This window comes from Salvia splendens, chromosome 1, assembly GCF_004379255.2.
Source record: "Salvia splendens isolate huo1 chromosome 1, SspV2, whole genome shotgun sequence".
NCBI lineage: Eukaryota > Viridiplantae > Streptophyta > Magnoliopsida > Lamiales > Lamiaceae > Salvia > Salvia splendens.
This window is the reverse complement of record NC_056032.1, coordinates 12,484,320-12,501,189: the sequence shown is the minus strand read 5'-3', so window position 1 is coordinate 12,501,189 and position 16,870 is coordinate 12,484,320. Positions and strand designations below refer to the sequence as shown.

The 16,870-nt window shown below is 39.9% G+C and overlaps 1 protein-coding gene across 1 annotated transcript; it reads left to right on the top strand.

Annotated features, from left to right (window-relative positions):
- Nucleotides 1-12,511: 12,511 nt before the first annotated feature.
- LOC121796028 (protein EXORDIUM-like 2) lies at nt 12,512-13,692 on the top strand. The gene has a single exon (XM_042194728.1). It carries the CDS (start codon nt 12,529-12,531, stop codon nt 13,447-13,449), a length of 921 nt encoding a protein of 306 aa, XP_042050662.1. The 5' UTR covers nt 12,512-12,528; the 3' UTR covers nt 13,450-13,692.
- Nucleotides 13,693-16,870: the final 3,178 nt, after the last annotated feature.

Here is a 16,870-nt window from a genome sequence, read left to right as displayed (position 1 = left end):
TATTAAGAGAGAAAGAGAGATTATGCTAAGAATGTAGAGATTTCAAGTGTGTTTGTGTAGAGAGTGTTGGAGTGTCTCCCTGTTTATAGTCCAAAACTTACTACATGTGGAGCATGTGGAATCATTGTGGAGTCAAATATGTCGTTAGCGTAACGGTTGGACGTTACAAATGTCTATAATGTAGCATGAATCTAGACGGATGTATCTAGACACCTCTCATAATATTGCTCTATCAAGGGACGTATCTTGACGATCCAATCAATATGCTATTAAGGTTGGTATATTAAAAACATGTTAGTATTTGTTATTTTTCTGTTATATTGTATAAGTATATAAGTAAGCGAGTAATATAAGACCCAACTATTAATCAAAACATAATAAGAGCAACTGAGTAACAAAATCAACTAAAAAATCCGGGACGTGACTATAATTAGTTAATCGATACGCCACTATCACCTCTAGTCGAATGGGGTATTCAGTTCCATGTTCAAACACAAACACACATCTATTCCTCTCAAATCCTCTCTATCACTCCAATTTTCATCTTAAATCAACTCAAACAAATGGATCCTTTTGAGCAAATGAAATTGAATTGGGTTGGAAAAAAAAATAAAAAATGAAATTGAATGAATAGTAATTAAGGGACGGAATAACGGACAGTTAAGGGACGGAGCGTTGCAGGTTCCGTTCCTTAGTTAAGGGATGGAGGAAAAAAGGACAGTGTAGCCCTCAAATAGTGGTCAAATAGTAGTTAAGGGACAGTATAGAGACAGCGTAGTGGATGGTCTAAATAAAACTATCAACTAAAAAAAATCCGAGGCGTGACTGTAATTAGTTAATCGATACGCCACTATCCCCTCTAGTCGAATGGGGTATTCGGTTCCATGTTCTACTAATTAATTTCATTTATCTTAAAAAATGTTAAATACGGAGTACCAATTCTGTGTATTTACTACGTTGATTGCATGACACGCACCTCTAACCGCTGTTCTTATCAATATCTTTATTACACTCCATTATGTTTACATTTATAATAACTGTTCAAATTTCAAAAGTTTCATTTGTTGATAGAGTTCGAACAAGTATTCAATTTTGTACGGACCTGGATCCTCTGCTGTGTAAACAAACGGTGCCGTTTTATCTGATGTCCATTTCGTTCAATTTTTAATTCATTTCTTTCCTTCAACTAGTACTAGAGCAAACCCCGACTTATTTCAGTCCATTTCTATTTTTAGAAAACCCTTTCTTACAAATATTTTGGTATATGTTAGTGTAAATAATAATTAATTCAAACTTTGAGGAAACAGTATGCCATTTCTTTCTTTTTTTTTAATTTTGCAAATTTTCTTTTATTTAAATTCTAAAACAAGCATAAAATTATTTAAAATTTTAAATTAAAATATTTATACTATTTTAATCATGATAGAGTAAATTCCGGCTTGAAAATTTTAAATTAAATTAATTTTAGTTTTATTTTAGTACTTAAATAAATGAAAATTTGCAAAATAAAAATACTAATTGGCATACTATGTAAATACTAAAAGAAATGGGAAGAGTGAATGAAAAATAAGACGCGTGTGTAGTGTTCTTAGGCCATCCACTACGCTGTCTCTATACCGTCCCTTAAACCGTCTCTTAACTACTATTTGAACACTATTTGAGGGCCCCACTGTCCTTTTTTCCTCCATCCCTTAACTAAGGGACGGAACCTGCAACGCTCCGTCTCTTAACAGTCTCTATATCGTCCCTTAATTACTATTCATTCAATTTCATTTAGAATTTTTTTTTTCTACCCAATTCAATTTAAACAAACACACTTTATTAAAAACAACACTTTATTAAAAAACACATAAACTAAATAAACACACAAAATAAAAAAACACACAAAATAAAAAAAAATACTCCGCCGGCGAATCATCCTCTGGAGGCGGTCGAAGTTTAGGGGGTGTCGGAAGGTCAAGTTGTGCTGCCATAGCAACAATTCCGTTCCACCAGGCCGTGAATTGGGCGTACGAGAAGTGGGAAGTGTCCGCCATTGTGGCGGTCATGTACGCCACCATAAGTGTGTCCGAGCCTCCCCGCGAGCCCGAGGTCGGCTGGCTTGATTCGCCTCGGCCCTTCCTTGCTCTAGCCGCTTTCGCCGCCTTCGTCCCTTGCGGCCGACGGCGCCCACGTTGCATGCCATCGGTGTCACCACCAGACGCACCACCAGACGAGTATTGGCCACTCGCCGTATGCTTCGTGCGCTTCGAGGTTGAGCCCGAGCTGGAGCGGAAACCTCCGGCCCACCGTTCCTCGTCCTTGACGGCCTGCCAAACATCAACAAATCTGAATTGATGACCCTCGTCCTGGTAGTAGGCGCGCAAAGCGGACATCAAAATGTCGGTGGCCGTCGCGCCGCTTTGGTAGCGCGCCTCTTCAGTCGAGTAGATGCCGCAGAATTTTTTGATCTGTCGGTCGACTCGGTCAAAGTGAGAGCGGAGCATTTTAACTTTGCGCTTGCCGGAGCCTTTCGGCTTTATCTGGTGGTAGACCTCGCAGACCTTTTCCCAGAAACACTTCCGGGTTTGTTGATTCCCGACGATGGGATCATACGAGACCGTGATCCAGGCGTTGTACACCGCCATCGTTTCGAAGTTGCTGTACGGATGCCGGCCAAGATCCTCTTCTTCTTCTTCCTCCTCGTCCTCGCCCGCCTGGGGTTGTACACCGCCAGTGCCACCTCCACCGCCTCGGCCACCTCCACCGCCAGTGCCACCTCCACCGCCTCGGCCACCTCCACCGCTAGTGCCATCGGGAAAATCCTCTCGAATCTGGGATAATCCCTGCGAATACCGCGTGGCGGAGGGACAGACATATGCATCAAGGTCAAAATTGGGTGGTTGGTACCCCCCGGCGTCGCCGAACCCTGAGTCCCATGGGTTGACGAACCGCCCAATGTGTTGATCATGGTCTCCCAATCGCCGAACGCGTTGAGATCCCACCCGCCGGAGCCGGAACCGTCGTAGTTGCCGTCGCCGTCGCCGGACATCTTGAGTTGGTTTATGAAAATTTGAGAGAAAATTTAGATGATAGGAAGAATAGATGTGTAGTTGTGTGTGAAATGAGGATGAGTTTAGGAGTATTTATAGAGTAAAAAAATTAATAAAAAATCAAAAAAATTATTAAAAAAAAAACAAAAAAACGGTATTATTACCGTTACAATTTTTTTTATTTAAATTCGAATTTTTTTTAAAAAAATATTTATTGCATCAGCACGTGACGACGCCCACTCGCGGGCCGGCGAGTGGGCGTCACGCACGACACCGGGTTGCTCCACGTCGCCTCGGCGCGTGGCGAGACAGCCCGTCTCGTGGCTCGCCGGGACGAGACGCGGGACGAGACGGGACGAGATGGAGGCTGCAACGTGTCGCGCCGGCGTCCGGTCTCGCCGGGACGAGACGCGAGACGCCGGCGAGACGCGTAGTGGATGGTCTTAGCTTTTTTTTATCTACTTGTTTCATATTTTTCTTTTTTATGAGTAATAGTATTATCTAATACTAGGTAATAGTTACTTTCGAAGTTTAAATCAACTATATTATATTTTCATTAACATAGACCAAAAGATTTGCAAAATAAGAGTTTTTTAAGAAACCTATTATGCAGAATTGGATTTGCTCCGGCCGTTCAAATAAAGAAAAGAATTTTTTAAAAAAGGAGAAGGATATCACACAAAACGACACCGTTTGTTTACAAAGCAAGCTGTGATGTGGTTATACCACATAAGATGATCCGGGTCCATTTTGCACTCGTCGCATCACCAATTACTGAAGTACTAACAGATTAGTTTGTGAGAGCATGGGAAAAGCTAAGGTTTACCACCACACTCGTCAAAAAGGTTTTATTAGGTTGTTTATAAATATTTGGATTACAAATTAAACGGTACGTGAAATATATAAATGTTGAAATTTGTATAACTACTTGAGTTATCCAAAGATTATCCGAATTATTTACATGTAATTGATTTACACTAAGGTCATCCACAACGCTGTCACTATATCGTCCCTTAAATTACTATTTGCGGGCCCCACTGTATTTTTTTACTCCATCCCTTAACTAAGGGACGGAACATGCAACCCTCCGTCCCTTAAATTACTTTTCATTCAATTTCATTTTTTATTTTTATTTCCAACCAAATTCAATTTAAAATACACACTTCATTAAAAATAAAATAAAATTACAACATAAAATAAAAATACAACTTAAAATTAAAAAAAATAAAAAAGATATAATTAAAATCCTAAAAAAATAAAAATGACATAATTTAAAATACAATTTTATAGAAAATAAAAAAAACTACTCCGCCGGCGAATCATCCTCCGGAGGCGGTGGAGGTGCACTGAAGCCGTGAGGAGGAGGAATGCCAAGTTGTGCCGCCATAAACGCAACTCCGTTAAGCCAGGCTTGGTATTGAGCGGGCGTAAAGCGGGAAGTGTCCGCCATTGTGGCGGTCATGTACATGGCCATAAGGGAGTTGGGGGTAGTGTTGCCCACGGTTCGGAACCGGACGGTTCCGGTTCAGAACCGCCGGTTCCGGTTTGGTCGAAGGCGGAACCGGAACCGGACCGTGAGGCTATTTCACGGTTCCGGTTCCGGTTCGGAACCGCCGGTTTTTTCGGCGGTTTAGGCGGTTCCGGTTCGGAACTGGCGGTTTCGCGGTTCGATTAATTTTTTTTTTTAATTGAAATTTGGATTTATACAACAAATTGGAACAAGACAATGTATAATTCAAATAGAAATACGACGAGTAAGGAGAAAATGATATCAATTTTATTGAGTTTGAGTAAGTTGTAACCGACAGCGATACATTACAATTTACAATACATATACATCTACAACTACAACTACAACTACAAGTATACAACATACAACAATGTAATATAATTTACAAGTGTCGTCGGACTTGGAACTTAAATAAAAAAAAACATGAAATGGGGGGGGGGGGAAATTGAAAAGGGCTTGAGCTCAACTTAAACTTTCAAAGTTAAACTTTTCAAATTTAATTTGAGTTGCCTACGTATCCACAATTTTATTGAGGAATCAAAGCCCACGTAGTTCTCTTACCTTGCTTACCTATTTGGTCGGCTGTGCTCGTCGTTCACCGCCCCCCCGGTCATTGCTATTGTTGAGTGCTCTCGCTTCTGACCTCGTCATCGCCATCGGAGGAAAATTCTTCACCATCACTCTCTACACGGAAGTCGAAATCCGGCTCTTGTGCTCTCATGTCCGCCTTTGCCCAATCATCAAGTAGCATAGTGGCTTCCATGTTCTTGGCGGAGAGATTGCTCCTTTTGTCGTCTAGGACACAACGCCGACACTAAGAGCTTGCTCAACGGCGACGGTGGAAGCGGGAACGGAGAAAATCTCCTTAGCCATGATGGATAGTATCGGAAACTCTTTGTCATATGTTCCCCACCAATTAAGGACGTCAATTTGTTGAGTAGGAGGACCTGCATCTTGAAAAATAGAGCGCGATTCCAAATATATATCTAACTCACTAGTCGCTCTAGTCCTATTGGTTGTAGTACCGTATAGATCTTGCAATTGTGATACTACGTCTGGATCAATCATGACATTGCTAAACTCCCCACCACCAAAATCAAATGTGGAAGGACTAGGAGGAGCACGTACCTGGTGAGCGGTGTTATAGCGCATTTCATATTCCGCATAGAGAGCACGAAGTGCACTATCTAACCTTAGTTTGATTTCATCAACATCCGGAATACTTAGTTCGAAGCATTCTCCTCTTGTCAAGCCCATTTCGCGGAGTTGAGAAAAATCTAAATCGTGCAAACAACCATAGAACATGTCTAAAATTTTATAAACACCATGCAACTTCCACTTTGGATCCAAGCATTTTGCAATCAAAAACACATTTGGAATACGGGCAAAATATTTTAACCACTTTTCAACCATATAAAACAAAATTGCCCTCAACTCAATGAATTGAGTATTTTTCACACTTGTTTTAAAACCACATGCAATGCTCCAAAACATGCACAGAAGTAGGATAATAAACACCGGATAACTCAACAGTGACATTTTTAAAAGCGCAGAATAATCGAAACAAATCCATGCTGTGGTCCCAACAAGCAGGTATCAAAATCAAATCGGAAGGAACATGATGACAACTTCTAAAAAAAATCACATAAATACTCAATGTGATTCAAAGTCGACTCCAACATATCATACGTTGAGTTCCAACGAGTTGAAACATCCAAACGAAAGTTGGTGTACCTGCATTGCTTACTATGACAATATTTCTTCCAAGCTCTACCAATAGGAGCTTTGTTATGAATCAACTTCACAACAGTTCTAATAGGATCAACATACTTTTGCCACAAATCGATCGCATCTTGAATTCACAAATTCAAAATATGGGCAATACATCGTACATGAAAATATTTGCCATCAATAACAGGAGAACATGCACTGATTGAGCAATTGAAATTCATTCAAAACTTGAATGATCAATTGAGCAATTGCTTGTGCAGTGTGTGATGCGGGAAATTCCCGAAATGCAATCAAACGTTTGTTTAAAGTCCATCTGTGATCAACGAAATGCACAGTGATGCCCATATACGAATTTTTGCAAAAACAATCAGTCCACACATCAGAGCAAATAGAAACTATATGCCCTAAGTTAATAATAAACGTACCTAATTGCGCCTTCTTTTCCATGCATTGTCGAACAACGGTTCGAGTCATTGAAGTTCGACTCAATTTTCTTGCAGCAGCATTATAAACTTGCCACATACTCGACTCAAAAGCATCGCTATCAAAAGCATTGAATGGAAAATGTTTCATAACGGCAAATCTAGACATCACATTAAGAGCATTTTTGTGATCATATTTCAAAAGAGTATTGCTACACATGCCTGATGTTTGGGATGAACCCGTCCCACTACCGGTCCCGACTCCATGTTGAAAGTTGAGTTGAGTTTGGGTTGGAGCGATACCAAACTCGACCGGATGCGCTTTTTCCATGTGAAGGGTAAATGTACCGTATCCTCCACCCCTTCGGAATGTGTATACATTTTCGCAATAGTTGCAATACACATTATAAGTGTCAGGATCGTTACCATCTTGTACCTTCTTGAAATGTTTCACCATGATGTTTGAGGTTAAAGCCCTTTCAGCTGGTCTAGGAGGTTGAGGAGGGTGTCCACGACCATGACTACGGCGACTCCTTGGTGGTGGTGGGGGTGGCATTTCTTGAACCTCTTCTGCCTCCTCCCCCTCCTCCTCGTCGTCATCATCATCATCATCGTCTTCATCAACATTCACAAGGGTTGGAATTTGTTGAGAATAGGCACCGCGACCGGGAGCACCACTACCGGTACCAACATAAGCATCGCCTTGGGATTGAGAGCGAGAGAGAGCAATAGCATGTGCCACATCTTGCTCTTCTCGAGTCTACAAAATAATATTTGTATTGTAAATTTCAAATAAAATTATGAACAATAATGTAATGTAATTCAAAATTAATTAAATTAGTAGAAAATAAATATTAACATGCCACGTATCCATGTTCATTTGAGAAATTTCATCAATAACGGATCGCCGAGATGGCCTCTTGGACTTTTCCTTTCCCTTATCAACACGACCTTCTCGGGATGAAGACATATTGCTATGTAGAAATGTAGAAATATGGAATAATATATATATATTTTTTGTTTTAGCAATTGAGAAAGAAAGACAACTTATAGAATTACGGGAACAAGTATAAGTGTATAACAATGCGTAATAATAAGAGTAGCACTTGAGTAATTAAATGGAAGCATAATAGCACAAATGAGAAATTGGAGACAAAGAGAGAGAATTGGGAGATTGAAGAGAGAAACTCTTATTAACACAAGAGTGAGGTGAATGTGAGTGAGGATAGAGGGGGGTATTTATAGATAAAAATGGGGGGGGGGGGGGGGGAAATGGAAGAATTCGAATTTGAAATCTGAAATTTAAAAAAAAAATTTGAATTTCCGAAAAAACCGGCGGTTTTGGAGGAAAACCGCCGGTTTCCGGGACAAAACCGCCGGTTCGGTCGACAAACCGTCTGCAAAAGCTGCGCCATGTCTCCTCGTTTCACGCGCCGCCACTGGAAGCCACTGCCGGAACCAGCCGGTTTTGCAGTTGAAAAGCTGCCGCCGACGGCCCCATCCCTAATGCCTTGATAAACGCGCCTGAACCGGTGGTTCCACCGGTTAACCAGCGGTTCCGAACCATCCCGAACCGCCGGTTCGGCGACGGTTCCGGTTCGAAATATCTTGAACCTGAACCGGACCGCGACCTGAATTGCGACGGTTCCGGTTCGGGAAAATTGCCACGGTTCCGGTTCACCGATTAACCGCCAGAATCGGAACTGGTGGGCATCTCTAGTTGTGGGGTCCCCCCGAGCCCGAGTCCGAGCCCGCCTGGCTTGATTCGGCTCTGCCCCTCCTCCCTCTAGCCGCCTTCGCCGCATAAGGGAGTTGGGAGGATCCCCCGGCATCATCTGTCGGGGTTTCAACCTCCTGCGAGGCAAACTCTTGTGGCCCGCTGCCCGAACCGCCCTCACCAGACGAGTATTGGCCACTCGCCGTGTGCTTCGTGCGCTTCGACGTCGAGCCCGTGCTGGACTGCACACCGCCGGCCCACCTTTCCTCGTCCTTGACGACCTCCCAAACATCGACATATTAGAATTGTTTGCCGGTGTCGTCGTAGTAGACCCGCAAAGCCGACCTCAGAATGTTGGCTCTCGTGGCTCCGCTTTGGTAATGAGCCGCTTCATTCTTGTGGATGGCGCAGAATCATTTGACCTCTCTGTCGACTCGGTCAAAGTGAGCGCGGAGCATCTTATATGTGAAGCGGCGGGTCTTTTTCGGCTTAATCTCGTGGTAGGCCTCGGTGACCTTTTCCCAGAAGCACTTCCGGGGTTGTTGATTCCCGACGATGGGATCGTAGGCGTTGTATACCGCCAGCGTTTCTTTGGGGCCGTACGGATGCCGACCTAGATCCTCCTCCTCGTCCGCCTCGGCCTCCGCCCTGGAGCTTCCCCCGCCTCGGCCTTCTTCCGGAGTGGGTTGAACCGGATAATCCTCCCGAATCTAGGATAATCCCTACGTATACCGCTGGGCGGAGGGACGAGCGTATGCATCAACATCAAAATTGGGTGGTTGGTACCCCCTGGCGTCGACGAACCCTGGGTGCCCGGCGTCGACGAACCGGAACCACCCAATGTGTTATACATGCTCCCCCAGTCGCCGAACGCATTGACATCCCACCCGCCGGAGCCGCCATCGTCGGAGTTTCCGTCGCCGGACATTTTGTGATGAGATGTTAGATGAAAATTGGAGAGGAAATGGAGATGATTTGGGAAGAATAGATGTGTCGTTGTGTGAAATGAGGATGAATTAAGAGTATTTATAGAGTTTAAAAAAAAAAGAAAAAATGGCTATTAACGGTAATATTACCATTTCACATTTTTTATTTATTTATTTTTATTTAATTCATTTTTTTTAAAAAATGAATTATTGCGTCAGCGTGACGATGCCCACTCGCGGGACGGGGAGTGAGCGTCACGCATGGCCAGGGAGCGCGCCACGTCACCTCGGCGCGTAGCGAGCCGCCTCGCGTTTCGTCACGGCGGAATGGGACGGGTGACGGGCTGGGGACGAGACGGAGCGCGGCAACGCGTCACGCCGCCTTCCCGTCCTTGAGTGACGGGATACGGGCCACCCGCATGACGCATTGTGGGTGGCCTAAGTACAATGTATTTGTAACTTATGTTAAATGGTGTTTTTATTTAGTTCTAATCCTAAGAAACATATACACATATGTTTGCTTTTAAAAATATAATATAAAAATATGAAATTAAAAAGTTTGTGTCAGTCATAACGACTAGAATGCAATAAAACTTCATACTCCTAACTTCAATTAACCTTACTCGAATCAGAAGGGCAATTTTCTGCAGGTACAGGTATGCCAATGCCCTACAACTAGGGATGTCAATCGGGCCAGCCCATCGGGTTTCGAGCCAACCCTATTCGGGTTGCGGGTCAATCGGGTGCGAGCTAATCGGGTTGTTATTTTTTCGGGTTATAAAAGTTCAGCCCTAACCCTAAAAGCTCGAGTTTCGGGCTAGCTCATCAGGTTAATCGGGTTGCTACCGATAAAATTAACATGCGATCAATCCAATAAATAATGGTAAAAATTAGTTATATTTATAAAATGTAAAATATTTAATTATAATAAATTTGAGATATATGCGTAAACTCAAATATTAACATGATCAAATACTAATATTTGAGATTTATGCAACATAAAACATAAACATCAAGAAATTTTAAAGCATGTTTAGAAATTTAAATATATTTTTTTAGTGAATTTGAAGTTTCTAATTCATTTATCTATTATTATATTAATAAAAACTTAATATATAATTTATATATTTAATATATAAAATGGAAAGTTATTTTTTCAGTAATCTGTATTATAAAATAATCAATGAAGTGTCGAATTAGAGTCAAACAAATAGAACAATATAAATTTTATCGGGTTTCCGGGCCAGCCCATCGGGTTTTCGGGTCTGGCCCTAACGGGTTGCAGGTTAATCAGGTGCGGGCTAATCGGGCTCTAATTTTATCGGACTGGAAATTTTCATCCCTAACCCTATAAATTTGGCGGGCTATTCAGGTCAACCCACGGGTTGCGGGCTAAATTGACATCCCTATCTACAACTGATCCCAAAATTGAATAATTGAATTTTTATTTGATTTTATAATATGGAGCAATAAAGTACTAACAAGTCAACGTCGGCAGCATTGAACCTTTTCCAAAGCGTAAACAACTTATTCCACAATCCACAATACCGTGTTCAATATGTATAGTTTCTAATTTAGTTGCATTTATTCGACAACCCTATTGTCTATCCATCTACACAACTATGGACGGTTTGCCATCAATACAAGTAGCTTTAAAATTTATTGTTTCGGTGAAAAAAGTCGACCAAGTTTACTTCCTAATTAAACAAATGTTATTTATATCTCATTAAAAATGCAAAATGCAATTTCTTCTATATGAAGATACACAAAGTTGCTTTGATTCAATTTAGAAATTTGGAATGCTCTTCGTGTCCTCTTTTTCGTTATTATTTAAAAAACTTGAAATGGTATCGTTCGAGCCAAATATCAAGTGAGTATTTCCAAATATATGACAATAAGAGTAAATTTGTATAAATATTTATATATTTTCATAATTATTTTTTATCATATGTTTGTTTTTTGTTGATATACTTTCCCATTTCAAAAGTTATGTAATTATAAATATATAATCTGCCTTTTTAATTTGACATGCATTTCAATAATGACCAGTGTAGCTTAAAACTCATTAGGAGCTGTTCATTATTGTTGGCCGGTTTGAATAAATTGTGAGACCTATTACGCTACAGTCTCGACAAAATAATAATTTAAACTATTAATGCTATTTCGTTGAACATCTCTAAATACACATTAATAATATAATTATTATGCCAATTTTATTTTGGTCACTCGAAGTCGAAGGCCATAATTCCCCTTCCATAAAATCATTCAAGAATGTTCTTGTACTTATTCTAAAGGGAAAAATGTTTGCATTTTGTTTAATTACATTGTACATGAGTTAATATTAACAGTAAGAATTGGATATATATATATATATATATATATATATATATATATATATATATATATATATATATATATATATATATATATATTGAGCCTCTGATAATGTGTCATATTTTCAAAATTTGATAGGAAAATTTCAAATTTGACCTTTCTATGCTAACGTACCCAAAACTCATAAGAAGTTAAAACTAAGGACAATAGTCAATTAAGTAAGAATAGAACATAGCGTATTTTGGTCTAATAACGCTAACATAAGACCAAGTCAACACAGCTGCATCGCCTAACCTATCGCCATCCTCTTTCATTTCATACACGTCAATATTTAATTTAATATAGCAGTATGAAGTTAATAAAGTTAATTAGCATTGATATAGATTACTTAATTATTTCACAGCAACAGAAAAACAGGCTGTAGAAAAATGTTTGTGTATTGGCCATCATAAATAATTAAATACTACTAGTAGTATTACATTTTTTGACTTGGAAATACTGTATGGATATTAAACACGTATTCGCTATCAAATACTACAACTATTTATACTCCATCATAAAATTAAAGATACGTGCGTTTTGCATGCATGAAACAAGTTAGTTAGCATCCCTCCGTCGTAACATAAAAGTTGAAAGTTAGCATCATGCCGTTATAATAAATAATGTTAATTTTATTATGAATATAAATCAAGGAATGCTTAGAATACAAAATTTAACCACTTGCGTTTCCACACGTGTCGTAAGCTAATGTTGACATTTCCTCCCTCACAGCTGTTTCCCTCTTTCCCACCTCATATAAATACTCCGAAACTCGCACTCCCAAATGTCAAAGCAAATTCCATCTCAAAAGCAAAACATGACCTCCAATTACTATTTTGCCACTGTCTCTCCCACGCTACTATCACTCTTCTTCCTCTTCATCTTCACCACCTCCCCCTCCACAGCGGCCTTGGTGGCGCAGCAGCCCCTCCTGCTGAAATACCACAACGGCACTCTCCTCAAAGGCAACGTCACCGTCAATCTCATCTGGTACGGCAAGTTCACCCCTATCCAGCGCTCCATAATCGTCGATTTCCTCCAGTCTCTCAACTCCGCTACGCCACCGAAACCCTCCGTATTCACCTGGTGGAAGACGACGGAGAAGTACAATAGCGGCGGCGTCGGAGCCTCAACTCTCGTCCTCGGGAAGCAGTTCCTCGACGAGGCCTATTCCCTCGGAAAAGCCCTAAAAAATTCACAGATCGTTTACCTCGCCGCCAAGGGAGGCCACGCCCAGCGAACGGTCAACGTCGTGCTGACCGCGGAGGACGTCGCAGTCGATGGATTCTGCAGGAGCAGGTGCGGGAGCCACGGAGCCACGCGCGGAGCGGCGAGGTTCGCCTACGCGTGGGTCGGGAACTCGGCGGCGTTCTGCCCGGGGTACTGCGCGTGGCCGTTCCACCAGCCGGCGTACGGGCCGCAGTCGCCTCCGCTCGTGGCGCCGAACGGGGACGTCGGCGTGGACGGCATGGTGATCAACCTCGCCACGGTTCTGGCGGGGACGGTGACGAATCCGTTCAGAAATGGCTACTTCCAGGGGTCGGCGGCGGCGCCGCTGGAAGCGGTGAGCGCGTGCACGGGCGTGTTTGGGTCGGGAGCGTATCCGGGGTACCCGGGGAGCGTATTGGTGGATAAGAGCACGGGTGCGAGCTACAACGCGCAGGGGGTGAACGGGCGGAAGTATCTGTTGCCGGCGATGTGGGACCCCAAGACGTCGCAGTGTACGACAATTGTTTGATTTCGCTATGTTGGTGGGTGGGGAGAGTATCCGCTACGGGCAAGTGTGCGTGTGTAAATATGCGGGCGCTTGTATTTTTGTCATATGAAAAATTCAGTGATCTAATTAGTCTATAATACTACTACATAGAAAGAAAATTAATAGTCTTTCCGTCTCACAGAAAATAGTACTGAATGACTTACTTCCTTTTTTCTAATTTATCCTAACGAAAATAATCTATTATTAAAAATAAATTTCATTTTATTTTATGAGTATGTTATTTTCTCTTTTTTATTTTATTCTTTTTATTTAACATATAAAATAAAATTACAAATCTCAGACTAAACATGTCAGCTTCCTTAGGACGGAGAAATATTAATAAAATAAATTAAGTACTTTGTTTACTAGTACTCCATTAATATTAATAGTTATATTGTAAATAACATAAATTTAATCTATACTAGTATAGATTATATTTTAGTTACTTCACTGATTTTCTGAAAGTAGTTTAAGAATCACATTGGGATTTATTGGACAATTAAGATTTAGCAAGGACATCGGACTTTTAGTAGACTCCCACCATCCCATAATAAAAGTCATATTTAGTGTGAACATAAATTTTAAGAAATGTAAAAAATAGTGAATTAAAAAATTTATGTAATATACAACCTATTTTTTATATTAATTTTATAATAAAATGTTAGTGAAGTGAGTTAGTGGAACATAAAACCTATTTACTATTCCCTCCGTTCCATAAAAATATTCACTCTTTCCTTTTTAGTCTGTCCCACAAAAATATACACTTTGAAAAACTTTTTCTCTCTAATGAGGTGAGACTTATTCTCCACTAACAATACTTTAATTACTTTTTCTTCTTATCCCTCTTACTTTATCAATTTTAAATTAAAACTCGTGCTGAATCCAAAGTGTATATTCTTTGGGGACTGATGGAGTACTATTTATGGTAAAAATGATATATGACTCTTATTATGAGACGAACTGAAATGATAATGACTTTTATTATGGGATTGAGGGAGTAATTGGTAAAACATGCAGGAGAACAAGAAAAAAAGGATCTAGATTATTAGGGTAATGTATTGAAATTTTTAGAACCAGATAAGTAGTAATTAAAGGTGATAAATAGGAGAAAAACTAAAATACTAGATGAGAAAAAATGTGGGTTGAGTTATAAAAAGATTAATTTTTATGGACGCATGTGAATGAAAATATTTTCGTTCTATACCAAATTAATTTTCAAACCCAAATTAAATCATTTTATTTTTGTTATACTACTTTTCTATTTTTGTTAATCCCATAAAAAATTATATTAATTCACAATTTATTAAAAATACAAGGGAATTAATTTTTAGAAATAATCTAAAATGAAGAAAGAAATATTAATTGTTTATGGAGGCTACGTTTATATTTGAAGATTGAAAAGTAATAATGCTATAATTCAAGTCTTTAAAGATTAATATTCTTCATTGTCTATAAAATATAGCAAAACAAACAAAATTACTACTAGAATATAACTTTCATTTATACATTGTTTTTTTTAATAAAATATTAATAGAATGTCTTATTATTAATGCTTAGTAATAAAATATGAAATGTAATGATAAACTATATAACACCGATACGCCACCCTGTTGCCGTATCACGTATCGGATACGTATCCGATACCGATACGCAACGGATACACCGTCGATACGTATCCTGGGCGTATCCGCGAGCTGGGCCGTATTGGGCCGGGAAACCTCAGATTCGATACGTATCCTTCGGCGTATCCGCGAGCTGGGCCGTATTGGGCCTTCATCCTCCTCTATCTGCAAAGATCTGAGGTTCTCCTCTTCGAAATCAACGTCCATCTCTGTCGAAGAACTTCGCAACTTTCAATTTACGAACTTCAATCCGATTTGGGAACAAAATTGACAGTTAATCGGATATGAAGAAGAAGAAGAAGAAGAAGAAGAAAGGGGAGGCGCCGCTATTGCCTCAACTAGGGATTGAAGAAAATTGGAAATGGGAGAATGAATTGGGCAAGAAGTAGTCACGATGGAAAAGGAGTATATTTGGGGCTCATTTTTTGGGCCAATTTATTACTCCATTAACTTTGTCTAATTTTGTAACTATAAATAAATATTTTGATCAATATTATTGGTAATATGGATAAGTATAACCAAAAAATCGATGTGGTGTAATCGACCATAAAAGAAATTGACTTTAGCTTTTAATATTTTGTAATTTTATTATTTTTATTTGTATAATAACATTAGAATATCTATTTTGTAATTTATTATGCACTATTATTATTTATTAAAAAAATAGTTAAAACGTATCCGCGTATCGGGTTGTTTGGGAAAGAGCCGTATCCGCGTATCCGTATCCTTCGGATACTGATACGCGTATCCGTATCCGTGCCGCATAGATGATAAATACCACGTACAATTTGGTATTCCTAGAGTCCTATGCTCGTTCTAGATTTGGTTAATTGTACATTTTGATTAAAAAGTCTTATGCTAATTGCTATTATACACATATGACAGGTATCTGTCTTGCCTTTGTTGCCATCGATTTGCTGCGTCCTACCGACTTTGAGATTGAATTCTTCCACTCTAGTTGAAGTGAGACATACGTTATGATTAAATGACTTTCCCTTAACCACACAATGTCCCTCAAAATCGATGTACTCCATCTTCCAATTTTACGTTGCATTTGCCCAATTAATTTAATTTTACTATTAAAAGAGAGATTGAGGTCATTCTTGTATATTGTATTCATCGGTAATTCTCCTTGATATAGGAGTGATACAAACTACTTTAGGTAGACAATATTCTATTCTAGTGTATATCAATTACCAATTAATTACAAATCTTCTCAAATATATTATTTTTCCTTGTGTGGTGTATTCTTGGTCTCCAAGCTTTGACACTCCCCTTCAAGCTGAGCAGTGGCATCTCCAATACTCAGCTTGCCCAATGCTTCTTTGAACGTCTTTAGACTGACTGCTTTTGTAAGAATATCAGCAAGTTGATCTTCTGATCGAACATTTGGAAGTTCTATCACACCTCCCTCCAGCTTCTCTTTGATGAAATGACGGTCGACTTCCATGTGCTTCGTCCTATCATGTTGGACTGGATTTTCTGAAATACTGATGGCTGCTTTGTTGTCACAGAACAACTGACTCTTCTGGCTTGGCGGAAACCCGATTTCTGTAAGCAACCTTCGCAACCACAAAATCTCAGTAATGCCACTTCTGATTCCTCTAAACTCGGCTTCAGCGCTAGATAAGGCAACCACCTTTTGCTTCTTACTTCTCCATGTGACCAAATTCCCACCAACAAAGGTGAAGTATCCTCCAGTTGACCTTCGATCCATAGGATTGCTTGCCTAATCTGCATCAGTGTATCCATCGACTTCAAGATCACTATTTTTCCTCAAT